The 25,925-nt window shown below is 44.2% G+C and overlaps 1 protein-coding gene across 1 annotated transcript in view; it reads left to right on the top strand.

Moving 5' to 3' along the window:
• The window catches only part of MLC1 (modulator of VRAC current 1), a 306,559-nt gene that overhangs the window by 171,876 nt on the left and 108,758 nt on the right, over positions 1–25,925 (top strand). The window contains exons 4-6 of the mRNA XM_085650693.1: positions 5,132–5,185; positions 5,297–5,398; positions 18,415–18,516. Of these exons, the coding sequence (XP_085506819.1) occupies positions 5,132–5,185; positions 5,297–5,398; positions 18,415–18,516 (258 nt within the window). The remainder of the gene's footprint in view (positions 1–5,131; positions 5,186–5,296; positions 5,399–18,414; positions 18,517–25,925) is intronic.

Below are 25,925 nucleotides of genomic sequence, written 5' to 3'. Positions count from 1 at the left end.
TTTGCATAGGCCTTTTTCAATTCGGAGCTCGGGTGTGAACCAGGCAGCCTGAACTTGTCTAGGCTTACTAGGTAGGCTTTTTAACGGAGCGATCTGCTCAATGGCGGATCACGCCAAATCATTAAAGTGGACTAGACCCTCCTCGACGTTCTCAGGTTCAGTGTCCCATGGCGATGGAAAGATGTCTGAGAAAGCGTCTGGGGTGACTTTATGCCATTGTCTATAGTTGCTCTTGGGGCCTAAGCCAGGTGTCATCAGTCTTCTAGGACCCTGGACTTGGAATTCAATGAGTGCTTGGTCTGACCAACTAAGTGGCAGTAGGGCTTTACATGTAATGTGGGACAATTTAGAGAAAATATTGTCCAGTGTATGCCCAGCTTCATGCGTAGGACCTGGGTCTCCTTTATTACTCCTAGTGTGTCATCTTGTGGAAGGCTGGTGTATGAGCTCTCTATGTCCAGGGTTAGTAAGGTACATGTTGTTGGATCGAAATCCATATTCTGTAATAAGCAGAGTAAATCCGTGGTGTCCTTCGAATATGTGGATGTATGTTGTACTTTTGGTTTCAAATAGAAATCACAGAACAGTGATAATGGTTCTAGTATGGACCTTATACCAGAGATTATTGGTCTTCCAGGTGGAGGGTTCTTGTTTTTATGAATTTTTGGAAGCGTTTAGAAATATGGGGTTTTGAGATTCTGCATGATGAGAAATTCCGCTTCCTTTTTGGAAATCCAATCCCTCTCTTCTACCTCTTCCACTAGGCGCTTTATCTCCAACTGTAATTTTTTGTCTGATAGTAAGCGGAGGCATTCTTGCTGGTAGTCTTGTTGATTTTGTAAGACTATGCCGCCCCCTTTGTCTGCCGGTTTTATGATCACATTTGTCTGTTCTCTGAGTTCTCTGAGAGCTATGGTTTCCTTTTTTATCATGGTGTGATATGCTTCTTTGACTCTCAATGTCTCAATTTCATTGTATACAGCTTATTCAAACGCAATTATCTCTGATGGAATCATTGATATAGAGAGGCAAAATGTAGATTTCGTTTTAAAGTAAGTGTTACCTTTAGGGTGGGTGTTCTCTGATATAGGGACCGTTTTTTCAAAAAAAGCCTACAATTTCAGTTTTCTGAAGAATTCTGCTAGTTTGCAGTGGAGGCAGAATTTATCCAGGCGTGCGGTAGGTACAAAGCCTAGCCCCTTGTTCAATACTCTTCTGTGTATGTCTGTCAGTACCAGTGTAGAGAGGTTGGTTATTTATCGGGCCCCTGCTGGTTCCGTTGGTTGTCTTTTGACATACTCCTGGTTTTCACTCTCTGTTGTGGATCTTCCCAATGTACGTGTTTTTCTCTTCTTCCCCTCCCACTGCCTCTTCCTCCTCTCCATAAAAAAGGCGGGCGCTGCATATGGTGGAAGTTGTTCGGCGCACTGTTAGGAAAAGGTGCACGCCATCCAAAGTAATGCGGTGGGATTGCATGTTGGAAGAATGGTTGAACCCCATCGGGTTCAAGTATAGGTTTTGTGCTTGCCATGGTTATTTTAATCTTTTTCCTCTTTGTCTGTTTTTTGTTTTGTCCGGTTGTCATCATCACTGAACCAACTCCGTGTATCTGAGGTCCCATCATCTGAGGTGTAGTTGTCTGATGAGTAACCTTCTTTCTCCATTGTGGTGAAGTCTGGTGCTGTAAGGGTAGACTTTTGTGAAGGAAAACATTTTCAAATCTTTTTTGTATTTTTTGTATTTTAGATTGGGTTAGATAATCCTTGTATTCTGTTAGTTCTTTATTAATCTCTTCCAGCTTCTTTTTATGTGAAGTGATTGTCGTTTTTAGATGTGTTTCAGTGAGTTGTATCTCAATTAGCATTGCTTCTGAGAGGCGTTTGGTTGTTTTTATGATCAGGATAAGCCAATCGCGAGTGTTTCTTTCTGTTCTGTTAGTGTGTCCCAATCTTTAGTCTGTGCAATAGTCTGGGCCATGTTCAGGTCTGCCATTAGAGGAGGACCTAAAATGATCTCTTCCTCATTGTCATTTGTGAACGTGAGGCCCTGGCTGTCTGTCATTGTAAGCATTGTCCCGGACTGTGTAAACAATGATTGTGTCAGGGTGTAATCAGTATGTTGCTCTATCCATGAGATTTTTTTAGTCAGTTTTCTCTCACAGCTGTGCACTGCACTAATACATTTAAATAACAATCTGAGCAGTGAGAAGCCAGGAGACTAACCTGTTCCTCTTCCCAAGTAATCAGTATAAAACAAAATGAGAACGGGTCTTTCATTAGTTTCACTATTATACCTATAACCCCCTATGAGTGTTTATTTTTGATATGTATACTGCCTAGGAACCCATAACGTTTTTTTAATGAACCCTCACTCACCTACCACTAGGTGACATGCTTAATCATAGGGTTCCCACCCTGGACACCGAATGTTTCCACTGTGTGTTATGACGCCTGAGTACAGCGGAGCTGGTTTGATTTTCGAGGGTGAAGTGGTGATGGTGAGTTAATTAGTGACAAAGTTCAGTTTTTAAAATTGGGGGTTATAGGTATAATAGTGAAACTAGTGAAAGACCTGTTCTCATTTTGTTATTATACTGATTACTTGGGAAGAGGAATGGGTTTGTCTCTTGGCTTCTCACTATCAGATTGTTATTTACATTTAACAAAAAGACACCAATCAAAACTTCACCCACTCAGGACTTTATTCCAAACGTTAGCTAGCTTGGGGAGAGGATTGCCCCGTAAAAGAAGGCATTTACAAAGCCACTGTTAGACCTGTCATCCTTAGGTTGGTCTTCCCCCAAGTCTGCTTACCTCCTCTTGTTGCTGCATCCTTTTGTTGGCCTTAGGACTCTAAACACTTTACCACTGCTAACCAGTTCTAGAGTGCATAGGCTTCTCCCCTCAACATGGTGACATTGGTGTATACCCAATAGGCATATTTAGTTTACTTATAAACCCCTTGTAAAGTGGTGTACCATTTACCCAATGCCTGTAATCCAAATGCTACTAGTGGGCCTGCAGCACTAGTTGTGCCACCCACAAAACTAGCCTTTCAAACCTCTCTCAGGCCTGCCATTGCACGGCCTGTGAATGCAGTCTAATGCCACTTCGACTTGGAATTTAAAACCACTTGCCACGCCTTACACTCCCCTTTTAATACATTTCAACCCAAAGGTAGACCCCAGGTAGCCCTCAGGACGGGGTGCTGTGTAAATAAAAGGTAGGACATGTACCGATAAGTTTTGCATGTCCTAGTAGTGACAAACAGCTACATTTGTTTTTCATTACTGTGAGGCCTACTTCTCTCATAAGCTAGCATTGGGAATTTTCTTAATCCACTTTTAACTCTAGCTCATGATTAGAAAGGAGTTGCTACATCATTTTTCATATCTTTGGAATGGCAATGATAAATCCTGTTTTTATGGTAAAGTTGGATTTAACATTATTGGTTTAGAAATGCCACTTTTAGAAAGTGAACATTTCTTTGCTCTTACTGCTCTGAGTGCCTTACAGCCTGTCTGGGGTGGGTGACAGCTACACTTTGTGCATTCTCTCTAAACAGCCACAAACACAGGAAGGGTGGGTGTGACAGAGACCTCATCTGCATTAATTTGCCTTCTGACAGTTCATCGTGCGCAGGAAGAGGGAGGGGGAGTTGATACACCTGAATAGGCAGTGTCCTGTTTCCACACAAATTGCTGATTAACCCCTACTGATAGTCTGGAGCCAGGGCTGGGAAGAAAGGGGGATCTATGCACTTCAAGAGCCTGCTTTAAATTCCCCCCCACTTCAAAGGCACAACAGGCACAACTGGGTATAAGTACTGGGGCTCTGACCCTACCAACACAGTGCACTACTGGGCCTATGAAAAACTCCGCCAGGAGTAAAGACTGCTGTGCTGCAAAGATTGCCCCTCTGCTTGACTGCTGCTCTGGTAGAACTTCTTTTCTGCTTTGCTGTGCTGCCCTGCTGCATGCTGATCTCAAGGGCTGCACCCGTTCCACTTGAACCCAGAGTGACACCGAGGGCTTGCTGGCTTTCCCCCTGTTCTGAAGTCTCTGGGCCATCGAAGAATTTCCATACCTCTACAACACCACCTGTACTCTGCCATCTGTCCTCACACGCATTGTCAATCCAGTCCTGGGCCCCTGAAAGTGAGCTTCTGCTGTGCAGACCCATCAACATCGATGCAGTGACGACTTTGCGCCAATCAGAACCAACGCATTGCCCTTCGACACTGACGGAGGATCCGAATGACAACATTGCTTCAACCGATTACAGCTTGACCCCAACAGACAACGCGGCTCACCGAAGCAGCACATGCATCACAAAGGGGTTCGTCTATGAAGCCTTCATCAGAACCAATGCAGAAAGTCTTCAACGTTGACGCTTGCTTCATCCAAGGTTCTTTTTTAGCAAGGCCTCTGTGAGTCTGTAGCCGGCCTGCCCTCCATTGCCGTCGGCCCAAGCTTTGGACCTAAGCGATATTTGCTTGTGAGCACTCATTTTTATTTATTCTTTAATGATTCATAAATCTGGTTCTACTTATTGGATTTTTGTTGTTTTACTCTTGTTTTAGTCATAAAATTATTCTCTACTTTTGTGAACCTGTGTGAAGTATGTTTGTGGTGTTTCCATTGTGTTACTGTGTGTGAGTGAGTGTGTGTTGCACAAATACTTTACACATTGCCTCTTCAGATAAGCCTGACTGCTCTCTGCATAGCTACCACAGGGTGAGAACAGGTTATCGTTGTAGTATGTAGCCAGCTTACGCTGACCAGAGTGGTGGTTGCTGCTTTAGAGGGTGCATACTTGACAATCAGAAACCCCCAGTTCTAACAGCCACAGTTAACCTAGGGCGGGTTTGCACCTCTATACCTGTCCCACTGTGCTACTGTTCTCCACTGAAGAAGTGCCCAAGGTCAGTCATAAAAGAAGTCTCACTTTGTCTAGTGGGTTTGCCAGATGGCAAGAATATGGCCTGGGAATAGGATGCTGTTTATCGAAGGCTTGAAAAAACGATCCAAGAAGAGCATAACAACATTTTTATAGGTGTGGGTTTTTTCTTTAACTATTAGACTAGTTTGTCTACCTATATCGTGACTCTTGTCTCCTTTGCCTTGTTTCAGTGCGTTCCTTCTGCTGTCGTAAGCTTCGCAGGAGCGAAACACAGAATCAATGTGGTGAGCGTCTCTGCTTATCTTGAGCACTTCACATGTAATTTTGTCACGATTTAAATTTTCCTGTTCGTCGTAAGTGAAAATATAACATCTTTCACTGCGCTTGTTTTTCAGATCCCCAGTTTCCAGATCCTGTTTGTTTCGACGTTTGCTGTCGCCTCCACTTGTTTAGTTTGGTTCGGATGCAAATTAGTTGTCAGCCCTTCAGCAATTAATGTGAGTTGTGACCGAGTACACTATTATGATTCTAAAATTGTACTACTCATTTATTCGAATATTTTCAAACATCGTTTTCAGCCGTTTACATACGTTTGTGTACTGATATTGAAGTTGCTAAATTAATTATTCATAACTGCGTTCATAAGAGGTTAAGGAATATGCAAACAGAATGCATTTGGCAGCTGACAAAATTAATCGGCCTCGTTGATCTACACATTCACCACTGTCGAATCTCCTCCCATATCGTCACACTTTGCCTCTTTTTGAGTTGGGTGCATGGCTAACAAGCATTTGCAATGCAATCGGCCTCGTCTTTGGGACCTTATAAGTATTTAGCTATGTACCATATTATCCATGGGACCACCTGCACTCACTTTTTAGTTAAAGCCCATTGCTATCAAACACCCCATCTTGTGAAGCACTAATTCCGGCCGTCAGGCCAACCTATCGCCCACTTTTGATACTATTGTCCACCTCCCACAAAACATTAGGCCAACCGTCTCTTCTGCTGAAGTCACTTCCCTACCACCATCACCACTTACTACTCCCACACTGCAGTGATATTTTTGTACAAATATAAAGAGCTTTTGTTCACAGCACATTGTGAACTCAGATATCTGAAACTGTTCGCATGTGTGATAATTAAGAAAAATGGCGAAATGGCTTGAGTGGTACATCCAAGACAGAGTGGGACCTTGCAAACGAACACACAACTTACAACCTGTGCACACATTAACAACAACACAAACAATTGAGTGCACACACACACACGCCAGTTACTACCCAAGCACACATATAAACAACCAGGAATAATCACAGTAAACAACTGGGCGCACTCTCTCACACACACATACTCGCACGCGCACACATATACACACACCCCGTTGCAGGCCCGACACACACTTAACATATACAGAAACACTTACATACACAAACAGACACACGCACTCACCACTACAGGCCACATGATGGATGTGGAAATAGGTAGAATGGACACTGATCCAGCAGAGGCTTGGCCGTAACAAGACTTCCGGAGCAACCAAGGGTTTTTTCCGGCACACCAGAGACGTCACTTCCAGGATCCCTGCGCACTATTTTAAAGCAAGCACTTGCAATGCAATACGACTCGCATTTCCGCGAGACGTATTGCATTAAAAATGGGAGTGCGGGTGTGAAAAAAGGCCAGAACGGGAGGGGGGGTGGTGAGGGGTTGGCGAAAAACAACAGACTGCGTCAGGGGCCGGGTGTGGGGGTCACAGGGAAAAAAGAATATTCAGTAAAGGGGCCAATAGCCTCGGATGTGCACAAATTACGCTATGGGCGTTAGGAGGCGGGACTGACAAGGGAAGAACCAATCAGAAGGCACCATTTAGGATGGAAGCCAAACAAAAAGATGGGGGGGAGAGTGGGTGGAGCTTACGCAAAGCTTCCCCACTGTAGTGCATACTGCATGCCTCGCAAAGCGAGCAGCGCATGCGCTGCTACGCTAGCCGAGGCCTAAAAATGGGTACCAACTTTTTTGTGCTTGTTTTTGCACTGTGTAAATTGCACGCTATTCTAATTGTATGTGCTACTCTTTAAAACAGGTGTTAAAATCTCAACGGTGACCCTGTGGCAATGACATTTGTGTCAGATGTTTGCGCCACTATGTAACCCCACATTTCGAGTGGCCTTTTAATCCATTGACAGTATGCGCCAGCCCCGTCTGAGTTACAGGATCAGGTAACTCCATGAATCTCATTTCTTTGATCCAGATCTCCCATCTGCTAAAACAGATGGTTTCCCCGTGCTAAATACTAGGGAGAAGGAATAACCAGAGGAACCGAGTCTGGACCGGACCTTATCATCGCCCTGAGAATTCCTCTTTTGAAAGGGCCCCTCAGGGTTCAATTTGTAATCGGTCAATAACCCCCCTCTCTGGGATACCCCTAGTAGGTCGATTACTTCAGGGGTAGGGGTATTACTGTACCCATTGCTGGGGCACTTGCAATAAGGCCTTTAATGCTGAGGAAGGCCCTGTAAAGTTGCTGCATCAGTGTCCTTGAATTAGAAATACCGAGCACTTTAAACCAACATCCAATGGAGCTGAGAAATAGGCCACTGTTGGCCAATCATTTTACAGGCTGCCCTCTGCAGTACCCATAGGAGGTCTAATCTGGGCAGCTGCTGCTTGCTCCCTTTTCATTGTGACAAGATGGAGCAAGAAAATGACTCTGAAATGAGATGGTGCATGGTTCCAGTCTCGCTCTTCAGAGTATTGATGCTGGAAAAAGACGACCTGGGTTTCAGACTGCTTCCCAGGCCAACTCTGTGGGGGCTTGATATTTCCTGCAGAGAAAAAATAAAAGGATAAAGAAACGTCTGGGTTCTTTGCCATCATTCCTACAGCTCTCTGCGGGACACAAAGTAAAACATAAGATATGTAAGAAACAAGCTTTGACAAAGCCAAAAATTCAGGCTTTGACTGCAACGCTTTTGACTTGATCAATGGCTGATTTCTCTTTTTCATGGTTTTTACAAAACTTTATTGTTGGGGAAGCTGACAGGCATTCATCAATCTAAAAAATAAATTGATTAAATGCAAAAATATATTTTGGTCACAAAAAGCACACGTATTAGTCCTTGGCATTTAACCGAACTACTTTTTGTGTGGAGGTGCTCCTTGGGAATGCCGTCACTCACAATAAAGTTAGTCAATGGCTTAACTGGGCTGAGCCACTACCCATGCTGGTTGCTGCAGTGCCCAGTAGAAGAAGGTGGCTGACTTAAAGCTCCTTTTAGAAAGTATATTTGTAGTAAGTAAGTCCACTCCACAATAGATGAAGAAGGTGAAGTTTATTAAAATAGACAGGTGCTGAGCAGCAGCCACCTTCAGCAAATGCTCAGTCACAGTAACTGTCACCTTTCAAAACCAAACACTCTAAATAGAATGCTTGTGGCCAGAACATCATGGCGCAAGTATTCTAAACCTGGAAGAGAAACACTACATTATCCTCCTCGTCATAAACAATAAATAAAGAAAAAAGAAAGCAGAAAAGAAATAGAAAAGGAAAAGAAAAAGCAGAAAGAAGAATAAACATTTTAACAATACTTGGCAGGAACAAAACGTTGGTGGCAACTTCTGCATAAACCCACCATAGTGGGAAGAGAAGAAGAAGAAACATAATTTTGACTACACAGTGGATTTTGATTGATTCGCTCAGTGACCTTTACAACTCTAGATACATTCCACCAGTTCTTTGAATTAACTCTTACAGCATTACCACATACTTTGTCAACAGTGAAAGGGTCAGAGTATTTTGTGCTCCCCTTTTTACTATGGACTGGAATCTTAATACGTACAATATCACCAACAACAATTGGTTGAGAAACAGATCTTTTCCTGGAGTCAAAATACAGTTTTTGGCGAGATTGGGCTTAAGTCACATTATGTCTCACAAACTCATCCACATCACACACAGAATCCATTTTCACCCATCTGGACATCCATCCTGGACAAACTTTTGAGCAAGGTTTCCTTCCTTGTAGTAGTTCGTAAGGGGAAGCTTTTGTCGAAGCGTGCGGCGTGGTGCGATAGAACCATAACATGGATCTCACAGCATTCTGGACATTGCACCTTCCAGCCCAAGCCCACTGCACACAGTTGTTAAGTACTCCACCAAACCATTGGTCTATGGGTGATAGAGACGCACTTTTGGAATGTGTAATACCACCTTGGCGCAAAAAACAATCAAACTCCTGGCTAACAAATTGTACCCCATTGTCGCTTACAAGAGTGGAGGGGAACCCTTCTCGCAAGAAAATATCTTTCAAGAAGTCAATAACATTTCTTGAATTAGGTTCATTGATAAAACTTATTTCTGGCCATTTCGAATAATAATCAATGGCCACAATAGCAAATCTGGAATTAGCAGGAAGCATACTGAAAGGTCCAACTAGGTCAATCCCAATCTTTTCCCAAGGCCTATTAAGTAACTCGATGGGTTGAAGAGGTGGTGTACCAACTTTCAAACTCTTCTCCGAGCTAGAACAGACAACACACTCCCCAACAAACATGTCAACATCTTTGTCCATTTGTGGCCACCAGAAGTGTTCACGTAATCTTCTCTTAGTAAATGTCCTGCCTAAATGACTTTCATGTGCGCCTAAGATCAACCTAGTTCTTAGCACGTCAGGAGGAACCAGTATATCACCACGTACAAGCAGACCATCGTCAACAGAAAGTTCCGGAGAAACTTTAACAAACGTCTGCAGAGAAAAATTCGCATTTTTCTCCCTCGGCCAGCCCCCTTTCACACAGTTAATAACTTCACAAAGTAAAACATCTTTGGATAGTAGATCCCTCCACTCTGTTTCAATAACAGCACATATTTCATCCAGTACCAGAGAAGCAACAAAACACTCCTCGTCATCATCATCAACAATTTCATTGTCACACTCAACAGGGTGCCTAGAAAAATAATCTGCTCTTAAAATCTTATTTCCGGGAATATAAGTGACCTCAAAATCATATTGTAACAGTTTAGTTGACAAACCTGCAATCCTCAGTGTCTGTTCCTTCAGTCTATCACCAGAGAGAATAGATACTAGCGGACTGTGATCCGTGCGCAATTTGAAATGTTTTCCCCAAATGTACAGACTAAATTTTCTCATAGCCCACCAGCCAATAACTCTCTCAATAACAGCAAAATTAAATTCCGAACCACATAATACCCTAGAGGGATAACCTAAAGTGTGCTCATTGCCGTTGATGTTTTGGGTAAGGACAGCACCCAAACCCAAGCCGCTGGCATCCACTGTGATAGTACATGTAACGTTTGGGTCAAAAGGTTTGAGTATCTTGGGACTAACTAGCTGATGCTTTATCCACTCAAAAACATCATTGCAATGATTATCCCAGAGGAAAGGAACACTTTTCTTAAGCATATTAGAAAGAGGTTGAACTCTGGAAGCATAGTCTGGTATAAATCGTGAGTAAAACTCACACAGGCCAATAAATGACTTGAGGCCTATCTTGTCCTTGGGAGCAGGACATTCCACTATAGCTTTTACAAGGCCTGGCCTTGGTTCAACACCATGTTCGGAAAGGACATGACCTAAAAACTCCACTTTTTGTACTCTGAAAATACATTTTTCTTTTTTTAAAACAACACCAGCATCACGCAAAGCTTCCAACACACAAAACATAGTGTCATCATGTGACTCACACGTTTCACTGTGAACTAAAACGTCATCTTGGAAAACAACCACACCTTTAATATTTTTAAGCAAATTTGACATGATTCTCTGGAAAACTGCTGCCACAGAGGCCAGCCCAAATGGCATGCGGCAGTATTGGAAAGTCCCAATAGGGGAAACAAAAGCAGTTAGATGCCTAGATGACGGATCCAGAACCACCTGGTGATAAGCTGACGTCAAATCCAGCTTACTAAACCACTTAGAACCATTGATTAATGATAGCATGTCAGGAATCTTTGGGAGGGGATGAGAATCGATCCAAATATTTTTATTAAGACTGCGTAAGTCTATGCAGACATGAAGCTCACCATTTTTCTTTTTAGCAACTACCAAAGGAGAAAGCCATAGAGACGATTGAATAGGTTCGATAATTCCTTTCTCACAAAGACCATTAAGCTCTTGTTCTAACTGATCCCTCACACTGAAAGGAACATTTCTGGGTCTGTGCTTAACTGGTATAGCGTTGTCCTTGACCTTGATAACATGGGTAAAACCTTTAATCTGTCCAAGACCATCACCAAATACAGTTGGAAAACGTTCTGACAATATATCTATAAAATCATCCGAACGAAGGATAGAAACTTGGTCCTTTGTACCTGATCTAAGTACCATTTTGAAAAGTCCCTGGTAGAACCATCCAAGGATGTATAAACCCTTGATGGCTACATAAACCTTTCCAAACATTTTCCTTCCCCTAAATTCTAGAATGTCCTCAAAGTATCCTGCCAGTTCAATGGTCCTCCCTTCGTATGAAACTGGAGATCTATCTGGAGGTTGTAATGAATGAGACCCCCAAACCTCTTTACATTTTTCTTGTGTTAACATTGTTATTCTTGCACACGAATCAACTAACAAGCAAACCCTCTTAGTACCAATTTCCACCTTCACGTAAGGATCCACACACTCAGAAAATTCGTTAGAATCAGTATTCATATCTCTGACCACAACAACCATGTCCCTTAAATCATCCTGTATTTTGCTGAAATCATCAGGCTTGGATTCAGACACAGAAACATTCGCAACAGAAGAAGAAGAACTAGTGACCTGTTTAGCATCTTGAGGAAAAGAAAAACTTCTCCTCCCGTTCTGACAAACTTTTGAGAAATGTCCCTGTCTACCACACGTTCTACAAATGACATTTTTAGCAGGACAAGGACGTCCTGATTTAAAATGAGGGAAGTTACCACATTTAAAACAAATGTTCGTGTAAAAGTGTTATTTTAATCTCTTTGAACATTGACAGAATCTTCTTTGATGGATGTAGATAAAGATTTCTCATCTGGTTCCTTCACAGAAAACGTGGAAAGTTCGATGCTTTTCGCTATGCAAATAGTCTCTTCCAGCGTGGGATTACCTAAGGAGAGTAGTTTCTGTTGAATACTCTTGTCAGTGCACTTACAAATATACTGGTCTCTTATCAATTGATCTCTAAACCCCTCAAACTGACATTCTGCACTCAAAATACGCAGTGTGGAAATGAAATCTTCTACTTTTTCACCAAGTCTCTGTTCTCTCTTAAAAAACTTGTGCCTCTCGACAACCAGACTGGGTTGAATGTCAAATCGTAACTCCAATATTTTAACTGTCTCTACAAATTCATCAATCTCCTCATCATCAGCAGCACGTACTAAAGGGGGTAAATGTTTAAAGATAGATCTCCCTTCAAACCCCAAAACATTTAACAAGAGGCATTTTTTTCTCTCAGCTCTGTAGCGTGAACCACCTATGGCACCAATGTAGGTGATGAAAGCATCATACCTTTTTTTCCATGAGATGGGCGTGCACACCCGGTGTCTCAAGAAAAGGTGGAGGTGGAGAAACAGACTGCATATTAAATGTACAACTTTTTAGCGTAACACTGTGAAACAAGAATAATTTTCACAAACTTCCTCCAAGATGTGTACACAATTAGTGGTGTGCGTATCACCGTGATTTAAGAGAAGTGTGCGCTTGGTGTGCACATCACCGTTGATAAATGAATAAAGCGCTTGGTGTGCGCATCACCATGTTGAAAAACCAATCACTGCTGAAGTAATACAATGTAGAAATGCGCGCTTGGTGTGCACATCACCGTTGATAAGTGAATAAAACTCATGCGCTTGGTGTGCACATCACCGTGTTGAAAAACCATTCACTGCTGAAGTAATACAATGTAGAAATGCGCGCTTGGTGTGCACATTACCGTTGATAAATGAATAATACTCATGCGCATGGTGTGCGCATCACCGTGTTGTAAAACTATTCACCGCTGAAGTAATACAATGTAGAAAAACTAACTGTTCAATATTATACTACAAGTCTGAGGTTGAAAAGAATAGTTGTAAAGAAGATACCTGAAATGAAAAGGTGTGCGTGTCACCGATAACAAGCACGCAGGAACTTCACCTTTAATAACCTGTTGAAACAAGCACTTGAAATGGTGTACATGTCACTGATGCCAAACGCATAGAATATCAATGAAGAAAGAATGACGAGCACAAACGTACTTCCCGGCAAAAGGATGGCGCATAAAGTGTTAAATAAGATGATCCGACAACGTATTCAAATAAACCTGATGTCACGCCAACCACAAGATGGCATCGACGTTGAACGTAAACTTAAACGTCATTAATTCTTAAGATGTCGTATTCTTTTTTTCCCGACTCACTACGCAACGTTGCGTGAAACATCAAAGATGGCGTATGTAGGGAAGACTGAAACGCCAACCTTTTATGATGTGCTGTGACGGGCCGTGATGTGAGGGTAGACTCGATGCCCTCTTTCTGCCGCTGCTACACAGAAATTTAAATAAGAACAGCACAGTACCTCATTTGATTCAGCTCCAGCGGAAAAACTTACGATCCATCATCAAACAAGACAACGTGATACCAGGCTTTTTTTGAACCACCGATTTGCTGATGAAGCCTGGATTTTCTCACTTCCTTTGTGGGTTCTGCAGACACCTGTGACCCATCGTCGTAAATTGTAGTAAATAAGTCCACTCCACAATAGATGAAGAAGGTGAAGTTTATTAAAATAGACAGGTGCTGCGCAGCAGCCAGCTTCAGCAAATGCCCAGTCACAGTAACTGTCACCTTTCAAAACCAAACACTCTAAATAGAATGCTTGTGGCCAGAAAATCATGGCGCAAGTATTCTAAACCTGGAAGAGAAACACTACAATATTATACATATACATTTAGAAAAATCAAAAGATCTGGGCTTACCGCAGACCTAAAAAATTAAAATGGTGAAATTCTTAATGTAAAAAATTCTCTCCTATTCATTGTGATCATCTGAAATGTCAACAAAAAGGAAATGCAGTAAAACATGCCTTTGATCTGTGAAATGCAGTTCAATAAACACTAAAATTTTTAGGTAACTGCGATCAGGGCTTGGTGGGGGAGGGGATGGATTTAATACCTGGCATACATTGTCTGCCACACTTAAACAGTAGCTTTTGATATCATGAACCCTGGGCAAAAGTTATGGGCCAAAGGCTTTGCTCTAAGCAAGGGCTTGGCTACCATTGGTGCAGCAGGCGCAGTGGCACTGGGTCACAGAGCTCCAAAAAACCTATTGAAACGTGATAATTGCTGTATTTTACTACCTCAACAGCAGTCAATGGGACCATTTTGTTTGCTTGCTCCACAGCCCATGGCATCCTTGCTATGCTACTGGCCCTGAAGAGGAAAAATAAATGATGGACAGTTATGTGGCTGGAGTATTGAACAGTAGCTGAGAGTAATTCAAGCATTCTAACAATCACTCTTTAGTTTTTTACAATGTTATGCCCTACCCCCACTGGCAGGAGCCCAGTGAGCGCTGGGCAGAGGCCACCAATGCTGAACATGACTCCAGTTGCAGTGTATTATACAAATTATTTGGCTCTGCCGAGCACATACTGACATATTGCTCAGCCTTTGGCCAGATCTTTAATGTCTGCCACATCAGCCGCAGAAGCACTATTGGTAATGACCTCATTAGTCATGTTGTGGCATCATGTATGAAGTAATGGGTAGTGCATTGGCAGAGAGTTATGGTCGCAATGTTCAACTGGTGAATTTAAGTGGCTCTTACGTTTTGCACTGGAACTATAGTGTCTCTGCAAATGTGGATTAGTGGAAAGTAAATAGCTTCTTTATAACTACCATTATCTTCACTTCTGAGGAAATAACTAGTAACAAATATTTTGCAGTACATTTTCAGGTTTAGTAACATTATCCCCTAGCCCCTGGCCACAGCAAGAAACTGCTGTGCAAGGCCTTTGGCAGTACACAACAGTAACTGGGCACATCTCCTGATGCATGTCCTGGTTGCAGGGCTTTGTCTCCGGTCACCTCCTACGCTACGCCCCCGCCCCCCTTGCTACGTCTTGCACATGGCTTTCAACCCAATTCTACATGTTCTGGGCACAGGGTTGGCCTCTGTCAGAAACACCTGCACCAAGACAAGTGCTCTGAATACTACTTGAGGTTGCTTTTTATTGTTTTTTTTTATTAATTACTTTCCTTTTTCCATTGTTCTTGAACAAGTTCAAGAAACAACAAATGATTCCCTCAACCTAGTGTGCTGATTTAAACGTTGCATTCATCTTGAGGACATCTTCCACCATTCTGGTTTGACGTGGCCCCTTCCGTCACAATCTAATTTATTTCTACAGCACATGTTCTGATTTTATCCAGAACACCAGGATAATTGATTTGAAGTGTCAGTATTTCCCAAAATCAAATGGAAAAAGGCCTTCGTTTTAAAAATAATGCTTTTGTTTCTTTGCATTTAATAAAGTTAGGATCCCTAATTTTGCAAATTTAGGACCTGATTTATGAATATTCGATTCTCAATTAGTAGTTGCAAATTGTGCACTGACTTTGCGAATGAAAAGGAATTTTGCGAACTGACTGATATACTAATAGGTCCGTTCCCAAAATTCCAAATCATAGTCAGTCGCAATTCAACCTACCTCATTAATATGCATGGGTCAGGTCACAAATTGCGACCCACTACGATTGGCTAGAGTCACAGTCACGGTGGCCTGATGGGGACAGCTGACCACCATGACTGTCTTATTAAATAAAATAATCATTTTTTTAAAATGCAGCCACACATTTTTTTTTGTAAGTTAAACCTTTTTTAGGAGGAGTAGGCAGGGGTCCTGTGGACTAATGCTCACTCCTAAAAAAGTGTTTGTCAATATTCTTAAAGACGAAGTGATTCCCTCGGAACCCATTCCTGTTTGTGAATGTCTAACCACCAATTTGATTTAGCGGTAACATTTTAATGTTTTGCAACCAGATTACGGTTGCAAAACATTAATACATCTCTTAGGGAACCAGCATTTGCAAGGGACGCCTTTATCACACCCATTCCAAATAGTGATTCCTTAGGGGGTCATTACGATGGCGGACGGACTGAAGTCCATCCGCCATCGTATTGTATTTGGGACCGCAAGGCGGCGGTCTCACAGGCCAAAATGTGATGTGACCGCGCCACCGTGGCAGACACATTGGGCACCTTTTACATTGCAGCGGGTGCTGTTGGCTGCAGCACCCGTCGCAATGTAAAGCAGGGATGTTTTACATTTCCCCGTACTATGTGACAGGCACCCTTTGGTGCCTATCAATTGGCTCAGCGATATGTAATGGGGTTCGCTGCGGGCCCCCAATATCCATCCCCACCAGCCTTTTCATGGCAGGTGAACCACTATGGAATGGCTGGCGGGGAGGGATATCCTAATCCCTATGGCAGTGCCTGGTAGGCACTGCCACCAATGCAGGGATTGGGAGGCCCTCTGCTGCACCGGCGGGCTCAAGGAGCCCGTCAAATAAGTGGCGGTCAGAATTTCCGACCGTCGTCTTTCCCGCTCAACATTGTAATATGACGGGCGGTAAACATCTATCCGATGGCGGTGAGACCACCACCGTCAGCCTACCAGTGGCGGTCTCCATGCCATCATAATCAGGCCTTTAATGTTTACTTTAACGCGTTTAACGATTCAGAAAACCTTTTGGGTTTAATAAATTGCAAAAAGAGGTTCAGCGGTCGCACATCTTCAGATTTACTGAATCTGAGGGTTTGTGACCGTTAAAATATTTTGTATATAAGACTCATACTTGTATGCCTGCTGCTCCTTACATTTTTTGCATTCATTTTTCACGATTGATAACCGTAGCTCTCTACTCTACTAGTTTTCTTTTTCTAAAAGACAAGCTGTGGTTTGTGTTTGCAAATTTTACGATGTGGTACATTTTACAGCTGTTTTTGTGGTATTTTATCTTTCACATTTCACAGTATTCTAGCACACCAGTTTTCTACTGCTATTCTTGAGCAAGTGCGAATTTTAGCTCATGTTTTGGGTGCCACAAACCAAGGAGGAGCTGGTTGGTGGATAGAAAAGGCAGCAGAATGTAAAAACACAAGTAGTGGAAAACAATGTGGGAAACCAGGGAGGGAATGCAGGGATTGCAGTTAGATGAAAAGGAGGTGTGCTTGGGGGTAGTGATTTAGGGTCCCCCCCTTAAACAAAGGAGGGATAAAACACACAAACACAACGAACTCCCGCATCCCAAACATTGTACAATAAAAGCTAATAATGATGTGCACAATTGGTACTAATTCAGTGATGGTATTACACGGCACCTCTGTTTCAGTTAATCCACTGATTATTGTTGGATTGGATTGTATGTTTGTATGTGGTATTTGTGTAATACACACCTATCAGAAATGCAGCGAGTACAGGGTCAGTGGCAAACATACATTCAATGCGTGATTGGAGGGGTAGCTAGTTTCTAAGAGTGAGAGTGGACCCCTACTGTGGCTGGATATAATTTCTTTACAGAGGTACATCTTAAACAATTTCTTACATCGAGGCAGAGTCAGGGAGGCTCTGATGTGTACACTGTAATGTTGTTGCTGATCCTGGGTGCGTGGAATTGATCATGAAAAGCTTTATCATTTAACATATTTTTGTTCCGCCGCCATGTTTTATTTTGCAGGAGCACGTCACCACAAATTTGCAAAGCGAACAAAAAGCAGTTGTCTATATGTTGTGGCCTGGTCCCTGATACCAAATCTAACCAGACATTTATACATCCCGGGAAAAGGCCAATATGTCTGATAATGGAAGGTGGAAGCCATTTCCTAGGGGCGGAGGCGATACCTTATTTCTCCTAGACCCAGGCAGCCGCTTGCTCACTCATGTTACTTTTGTACACAAATAGGTCAACAATCAACTAGTTCAGAGAACTCTTGCACAATCTCGAATCCAACAAAGCTATGTTTTGAATAGCTTGGCAATTCAGCCAGTTATCACCTTGATTTGGGACATATGCTTATGTCACTGTAAAGTTTCAATCTATTTTCGGTCTACCAGGGACATATTTTACCATGGCTGATTACAGGAATAATAGTTCATTCCCTGATCTTCTAACTTAACATTGCGGAAGCAGAGCCTACCTACCTGTCTAAGAGAAAACCACGGCGTCAAACCAAGTACTGTGTTTTCACCTATACAAATGCTGTGTGCGCAGCATAGGACTGTGTCAGGATTCCTATTCTAAAGCCAGTTATAATGTTCCCTTCTTTACACATTGCATAGGCCAAATTTCATGAAATGATTTTACAATTTTTCATCACGCTGTATCTCCTTAACAAGCAGTCACCCCAGTCCCTTTTCCGTTGAAATGTAATTGTGCATTCCATTTGTGTTTCTCTCCACAACCCACAGGAAGTATGAACCAGTATTTTTTATGGGATGGATTTGTCTAATGCTGTTTTTGTTTCAAACTCCTTCTGCAGATAAATTATAACCTGATACTGCTAATTCTACTTGAAATCCTCATGGCAACAATAGTAGTCGTCTCTGCAAGGTCTAATCAAAGAACGCACAGGAGAAACACGGTGGGTGTCATTTTGCTTGTCATCCTTAGTAAGCACAACATGGTAAGAAAAATGTACTCCCTCAATGAAGAACAAACTGTGCGATTAGTTGTAAGACACTTGCCTGTAGTTAAAGCCGTTCTTATAAGTGGCCCAATGATTTCTGATATGTGCGGTAACAGTTACTGCATACCGGAATTATACGGTTTGCATTTTATTTTTATCACACGTGGAACATAGTAGGTGCAATAAATACTGCATCTCCTGGATAAAATTTGGCAGGTCAAGCCTGCTGATATTTAGCAAGGGAAAATGATCTATAAATATGGGGAAATGCAAATGTTGTTACTGTAAGCACAAAAATCTGCAAACTTCAGGGGCAAAACACGTAATAGGTGATAATTATTACACACAACACATTCTATACACTCTGGTGTCCCAAACCACTTGTAATACGGGCCTAAGGGTATGAAAGATACTACAGGTACAGAATTACATTTTCTTGTATGTAGGTGTTTCTAAGGTGCTAAATGTCTGGGCTAACATTTATGGCAGACACTGTCTACTTGTGAGCACTTAAACTATTGCAGCAAAGAGATTGCTCTTGGAACAGCAGACGTTAATATATCAAAAGTGTTCTCCCTAACCCCTGTTATTGTTAGGCTCCTCCTGCAGCTGTTTGCCTGACAATTCATGGCATGCATCTGCATGCATTCAAGTGGTACTGCAAGCATCATTACAAGTACCCCTACTCGCTGCTCGCTGCTGATGAGGGGCAATCACCATGAAACACGTCTAGAGAGCAAGCACTGGCTGCACTAACACAGATGGCGAACACTCTCCACTCTCAATACCTGAAACCACCATGAGTGTCATCAGCCAGAATGCCCACCGGAGAACTGGTGATGATGATATTCTGTGCTCTTTCACGCCTTGTATTTGCCACTGAGCTAGAATCAGAGCTCAGATGGAAAAATATGCAGTCCAATGGCACATGAATATTCTGACCCTTTATGGGATGTGTTGGGATGTAACAATGCAACAACAGCTCTACTATGCACGGTGTCTCTTCGTATACTGCTGGTACAAATATTTCATATTTTTATCTGCTTTCACTCAAAACAATCATGTGTCAATCTCTGTATGTTTGACAGTTATCTATTATATATTTCCTGAAACTTATTGTGCTTTCATACACTGTTCTCATTTCATTTGTACATTGGATTTAACCTTGCATAAATCAATAAGGTTCTATGATTTTTCCAAAGTTGCCACTCATTATATATGCTGCTGTCAATGCATTACAGGCTTATTATGCTCTTTGTCAGGGGTGACACCAATGTCCTATTTCTCTGCAGAGCATGTGTAACAAAGAAAACATAAATTATCCACTTAATACTCTACTCCACTTAAATTGTATGTTTAAATTTTGTCTGCTGACTTCTTGCTCTACCAGCACTAGTTTATATGATTGTGTGGAACAAACTTCCCTGCTCATGTGCCAACACTACTTGATTGGGCCTGTGCTAAATTGAGTTGTTGCTTGAGAGGTGGTGTAACCCCTTTTCAAGCAACAGCCTCAATCCTCATCAGCGTGAACTACATAAGCCACTAAATGAACCTGTGCTTAACCCTCTGGGAGCCTGGCACAAAAGAAGTCAAGCCTAACTTAGAGTCAATGTGCAAAGTATTTATGCAGCACTCAAACAGTAATAAAGTGAAAATATAACACAAGACAAATCCCACACCAATGGGACAAACAGAGTAAAATTTAATAAATTACTTGACACCCAAATGACAAAACTCCAATCAGTAGAACCAGAGATATGCAATTTCAAAGAAATAAAGTAAGTATTGCACCTAAAATTACAAAGTGCCACTCGCGATCATCTGGTTGTGCTAGACCGAAGGAAAGTTACACATTCAGGCCATCAGCGATGGAGCACAGGTTGCATATAGAGACCTGGTTAGTCCAACTGAAAAGCTACCATCTCAAAGTTCAGCATGAAGACTTTACGGTGGAGCAGGCCACGAGGAGAAGGGAGTGTGTTGTGGATGGTTGCTGCTGTTGACCAAAGTGCAATTTGGGAAAAAGGGGGGTGGTGATGGACAGAGTTTCTGAATGATGCAGAATACTCTTACCAAGTCAAGAGATCATGGCTTTAATCCATCACCGTTTTTTAGCTCACTGCACCATCCCAGCTCAGAACCCGGCTACATGCAAATTAGTCTGTACCTGTCCCAGAGCATGATGGGAACAGGGCAAACCAAACTACCAAGCCAATTCTTATACTGGGAAGGAAACAAGCTTCCGGGGACCGGTTTCTGGCATCACAGCCTTTATCGGCCCGGCTTGCCTGAATCCTGATGGTGCAATGAGCAAGGGACTCACGTCTGAGCATACCCTCCCACACTGAGTGTGGATAAAATCGATTTGGGAAAAAGGGGGGTGGTGATGCACAGAGTTTCTAAATGATGCAGAATACTCTTACCAAGTCAAGAGATCATGGCTTTAATCCATCACCGTTTTTTAGCTCACTGCACCATCCCAGCTCAGAACCCGGCTACATGCAAATTAGTCTGTACCTGTCCCAGAGCATGATGGGAACAGGGCAAACCAAACTACCAAGCCAATTCTTATACTGGGAAGGAAACAAGCTTCCGGGGACCGGTTTCTGGCATCACAGCCTTCATCGGCCCGGCTTGCCTGAATCCTGATGGTGCAATGAGCAAGGGACTCACGTCTGAGCATACCCTCCCACACTGAGTGTGGATAAAATCGATTTGGGAAAAAGGGGGGTGGTGATGGACAGAGTTTCTGAATGATGCAGAATACTCTTACCAAGTCAAGAGATCATGGCTTTAATCCATCACCGTTTTTTAGCTCACTGCACCATCCCAGCTCAGAACCCGGCTACATGCAAATTAGTCTGTACCTGTCCCAGAGCATGATGGGAACAGGGCAAACCAAACTACCAAGCCAATTCTTATACTGGGAAGGAAACAAGCTTCCGGGGACCGGTTTCTGGCATCACAGCCTTCATCGGCCCGGCTTGCCTGAATCCTGATGGTGCAATGAGCAAGGGACTCACGTCTGAGCATACCCTCCCACACTGAGTGTGGATAAAATCAATTTGGGAAAAAGGGGGGTGGTGATGGACAGAGTTTCTGAATGATGCAGAATACTCTTACCAAGTCAAGAGATCATGGCTTTAATCCATCACCGTTTTTTAGCTCACTGCACCATCCCAGCTCAGAACCCGGCTACATGCAAATTAGTCTGTACCTGTCCCAGAGCATGATGGGAACAGGGCAAACCAAACTACCAAGCCAATTCTTATACTGGGAAGGAAACAAGCTTCCGGGGACCGGTTTCTGGCATCACAGCCTTCATCGGCCCGGCTTGCCTGAATCCTGATGGTGCAATGAGCAAGGGACTCACGTCTGAGCATACCCTCCCACACTGAGTGTGGATAAAATCGATTTGGGAAAAAGGGGGGTGGTGATGGACAGAGTTTCTGAATGATGCAGAATACTCTTACCAAGTCAAGAGATCATGGCTTTAATCCATCACCGTTTTTTAGCTCACTGCACCATCCCAGCTCAGAACCCGGCTACATGCAAATTAGTCTGTACCTGTCCCAGAGCATGATGGGAACAGGGCAAACCAAACTACCAAGCCAATTCTTATACTGGGAAGGAAACAAGCTTCCGGGGACCGGTTTCTGGCATCACAGCCTTCATCGGCCCGGCTTGCCTGAATCCTGATGGTGCAATGAGCAAGGGACTCACGTCTGAGCATACCCTCCCACACTGAGTGTGGATAAAATCGATTTGGGAAAAAGGGGGGTGGTGATGGACAGAGTTTCTGAATGATGCAGAATACTCTTACCAAGTCAAGAGATCATGGCTTTAATCCATCACCGTTTTTTAGCTCACTGCACCATCCCAGCTCAGAACCCGGCTACATGCAAATTAGTCTGTACCTGTCCCAGAGCATGATGGGAACAGGGCAAACCAAACTACCAAGCCAATTCTTATACTGGGAAGGAAACAAGCTTCCGGGGACCGGTTTCTGGCATCACAGCCTTCATCGGCCCGGCTTGCCTGAATCCTGATGGTGCAATGAGCAAGGGACTCACGTCTGAGCATACCCTCCCACACTGAGTGTGGATAAAATCGATCCATCACCACCCCCTTTTGTACCGCTTTGTTCGCCATAAGTTGGCAGGGTATGCTCAGACGTGAGTCCCTTGCTCACTTTGCCACTGGATTCAAGCAAGCCTGGCTGAAGACGGCTGAAATGCCAGAAACCGGTCCTAGGAAGCTTGTTTCCGGTCCAGGGAAGGCATGGCTTGGCAGTTCGGGCTGGACTGTTCCCATGAGGCACAGGGTCAGACTGATTTGCATATGGCCATGTCTGAACTGGGGTGGCAGAGTGGGCTAAAGAACGGTGATGGATCAAACCCAGATCTGTTGACTGGGTGCGAGTGTTTGATTGGTTCTGATACTCCGTCCATCACCACCCCCTTTTGTACCGCTTTGTTCGCCATAAGTTGGCAGGGTATGCTCAGACGTGAGTCCCTTGCTCACTTTGCCACTGGATTCAAGCAAGCCTGGCTGAAGACGGCTGAAATGCCAGAAACCGGTCCTAGGAAGCTTGTTTCCGGTCCAGGGAAGGCATGGCTTGGCAGTTCGGGCTGGACTGTTCCCATGAGGCACAGGGTCAGACTGATTTGCATATGGCCATGTCTGAACTGGGGTGGCAGAGTGGGCTAAAGAACGGTGATGGATCAAACCCAGATCTGTTGACTGGGTGCGAGTGTTTGATTGGTTCTGATACTCCGTCCATCACCACCCCCTTTTGTACCGCTTTGTTCGCCATAAGTTGGCAGGGTATGCTCAGATGTGAGTCCCTTGCTCACTTTGCCACTGGATTCAAGCAAGCCTGGCTGAAGACGGCTGAAATGCCAGAAACCGGTCCTAGGAAGCTTGTTTCCGGTCCAGGGAAGGCATGGCTTGGCAGTTCGGGCTGGACTGTTCCCATGAGGCACAGGGTCAGACTGATTTGCATATGGCCATGTCTGAACTGGGGTGGCAGAGTGGGCTAAAGAACGGTGATGGATCAAACCCAGATCTGTTGACTGGGTGCGAGTGTTTGATTGGTTCTGATACTCCGTCCATCACCACCCCCTTTTGTACCGCTTTGTTCGCCATAAGTTGGCAGGGTATGCTCAGACGTGAGTCCCTTGCTCACTTTGCCACTGGATTCAAGCAAGCCTGGCTGAAGACGGCTGAAATGCCAGAAACCGGTCCTAGGAAGCTTGTTTCCGGTCCAGGGAAGGCATGGCTTGGCAGTTCGGGCTGGACTGTTCCCATGAGGCACAGGGTCAGACTGATTTGCATATGGCCATGTCTGAACTGGGGTGGCAGAGTGGGCTAAAGAACGGTGATGGATCAAACCCAGATCTGTTGACTGGGTGCGAGTGTTTGATTGGTTCTGATACTCCGTCCATCACCTCCCCCTTTTGTACCGCTTTGTTCGCCATAAGTTGACAGGGTATGCTCAGACGTGAGTCCCTTGCTCACTTTGCCACTGGATTCAAGCAAGCCTGGCTGAAGACGGCTGAAATGCCAGAAACCGGTCCTAGGAAGCTTGTTTCCGGTCCAGGGAAGGCATGGCTTGGCAGTTCGGGCTGGACTGTTCCCATGAGGCACAGGGTCAGACTGATTTGCATATGGCCATGTCTGAACTGGGGTGGCAGAGTGGGCTAAAGAACGGTGATGGATCAAACCCAGATCTGTTGACTGGGTGCGAGTGTTTGATTGGTTCTGATACTCCGTCCATCACCACCCCCTTTTGTACCGCTTTGTTTGCCATAAGTTGGCAGGGTATGCTCAGACGTGAGTCCCTTGCTCACTTTGCCACTGGATTCAAGCAAGCCTGGCTGAAGACGGCTGAAATGCCAGAAACCGGTCCTAGGAAGCTTGTTTCCGGTCCAGGGAAGGCATGGCTTGGCAGTTCGGGCTGGACTGTTCCCATGAGGCACAGGGTCAGACTGATTTGCATATGGCCATGTCTGAACTGGGGTGGCAGAGTGGGCTAAAGAACGGTGATGGATCAAACCCAGATCTGTTGACTGGGTGCGAGTGTTTGATTGGTTCTGATACTCCGTCCATCACCACCCCCTTTTGTACCGCTTTGTTCGCCATAAGTTGGCAGGGTATGCTCAGACGTGAGTCCCTTGCTCACTTTGCCACTGGATTCAAGCAAGCCTGGCTGAAGACGGCTGAAATGCCAGAAACCGGTCCTAGGAAGCTTGTTTCCGGTCCAGGGAAGGCATGGCTTGGCAGTTCGGGCTGGACTGTTCCCATGAGGCACAGGGTCAGACTGATTTGCATATGGCCATGTCTGAACTGGGGTGGCAGAGTGGGCTAAAGAACGGTGATGGATCAAACCCAGATCTGTTGACTGGGTGCGAGTGTTTGATTGGTTCTGATACTCCGTCCATCACCACCCCCTTTTGTACCGCTTTGTTCGCCATAAGTTGGCAGGGTATGCTCAGATGTGAGTCCCTTGCTCACTTTGCCACTGGATTCAAGCAAGCCTGGCTGAAGACGGCTGAAATGCCAGAAACCGGTCCTAGGAAGCTTGTTTCCGGTCCAGGGAAGGCATGGCTTGGCAGTTCGGGCTGGACTGTTCCCATGAGGCACAGGGTCAGACTGATTTGCATATGGCCATGTCTGAACTGGGGTGGCAGAGTGGGCTAAAGAACGGTGATGGATCAAACCCAGATCTGTTGACTGGGTGCGAGTGTTTGATTGGTTCTGATACTCCGTCCATCACCACCCCCTTTTGTACCGCTTTGTACGCCATAAGTTGGCAGGGTATGCTCAGACGTGAGTCCCTTGCTCACTTTGCCACTGGATTCAAGCAAGCCTGGCTGAAGACGGCTGAAATGCCAGAAACCGGTCCTAGGAAGCTTGTTTCCGGTCCAGGGAAGGCATGGCTTGGCAGTTCGGGCTGGACTGTTCCCATGAGGCACAGGGTCAGACTGATTTGCATATGGCCATGTCTGAACTGGGGTGGCAGAGTGGGCTAAAGAACGGTGATGGATCAAACCCAGATCTGTTGACTGGGTGCGAGTGTTTGATTGGTTCTGATACTCCGTCCATCACCACCCCCTTTTGTACCGCTTTGTTCGCCATAAGTTGGCAGGGTATGCTCAGACGTGAGTCCCTTGCTCACTTTGCCACTGGATTCAAGCAAGCCTGGCTGAAGACGGCTGAAATGCCAGAAACCGGTCCTAGGAAGCTTGTTTCCGGTCCAGGGAAGGCATGGCTTGGCAGTTCGGGCTGGACTGTTCCCATGAGGCACAGGGTCAGACTGATTTGCATATGGCCATGTCTGAACTGGGGTGGCAGAGTGG

Source organism: Triturus cristatus, chromosome 4_1, assembly GCF_964204655.1.
Source record: "Triturus cristatus chromosome 4_1, aTriCri1.1, whole genome shotgun sequence".
Taxonomy (NCBI): domain Eukaryota; kingdom Metazoa; phylum Chordata; class Amphibia; order Caudata; family Salamandridae; genus Triturus; species Triturus cristatus.
The sequence above is the reverse complement of the archived record's forward strand: the minus strand, read 5'-3'. Positions and strand labels throughout refer to the sequence as shown.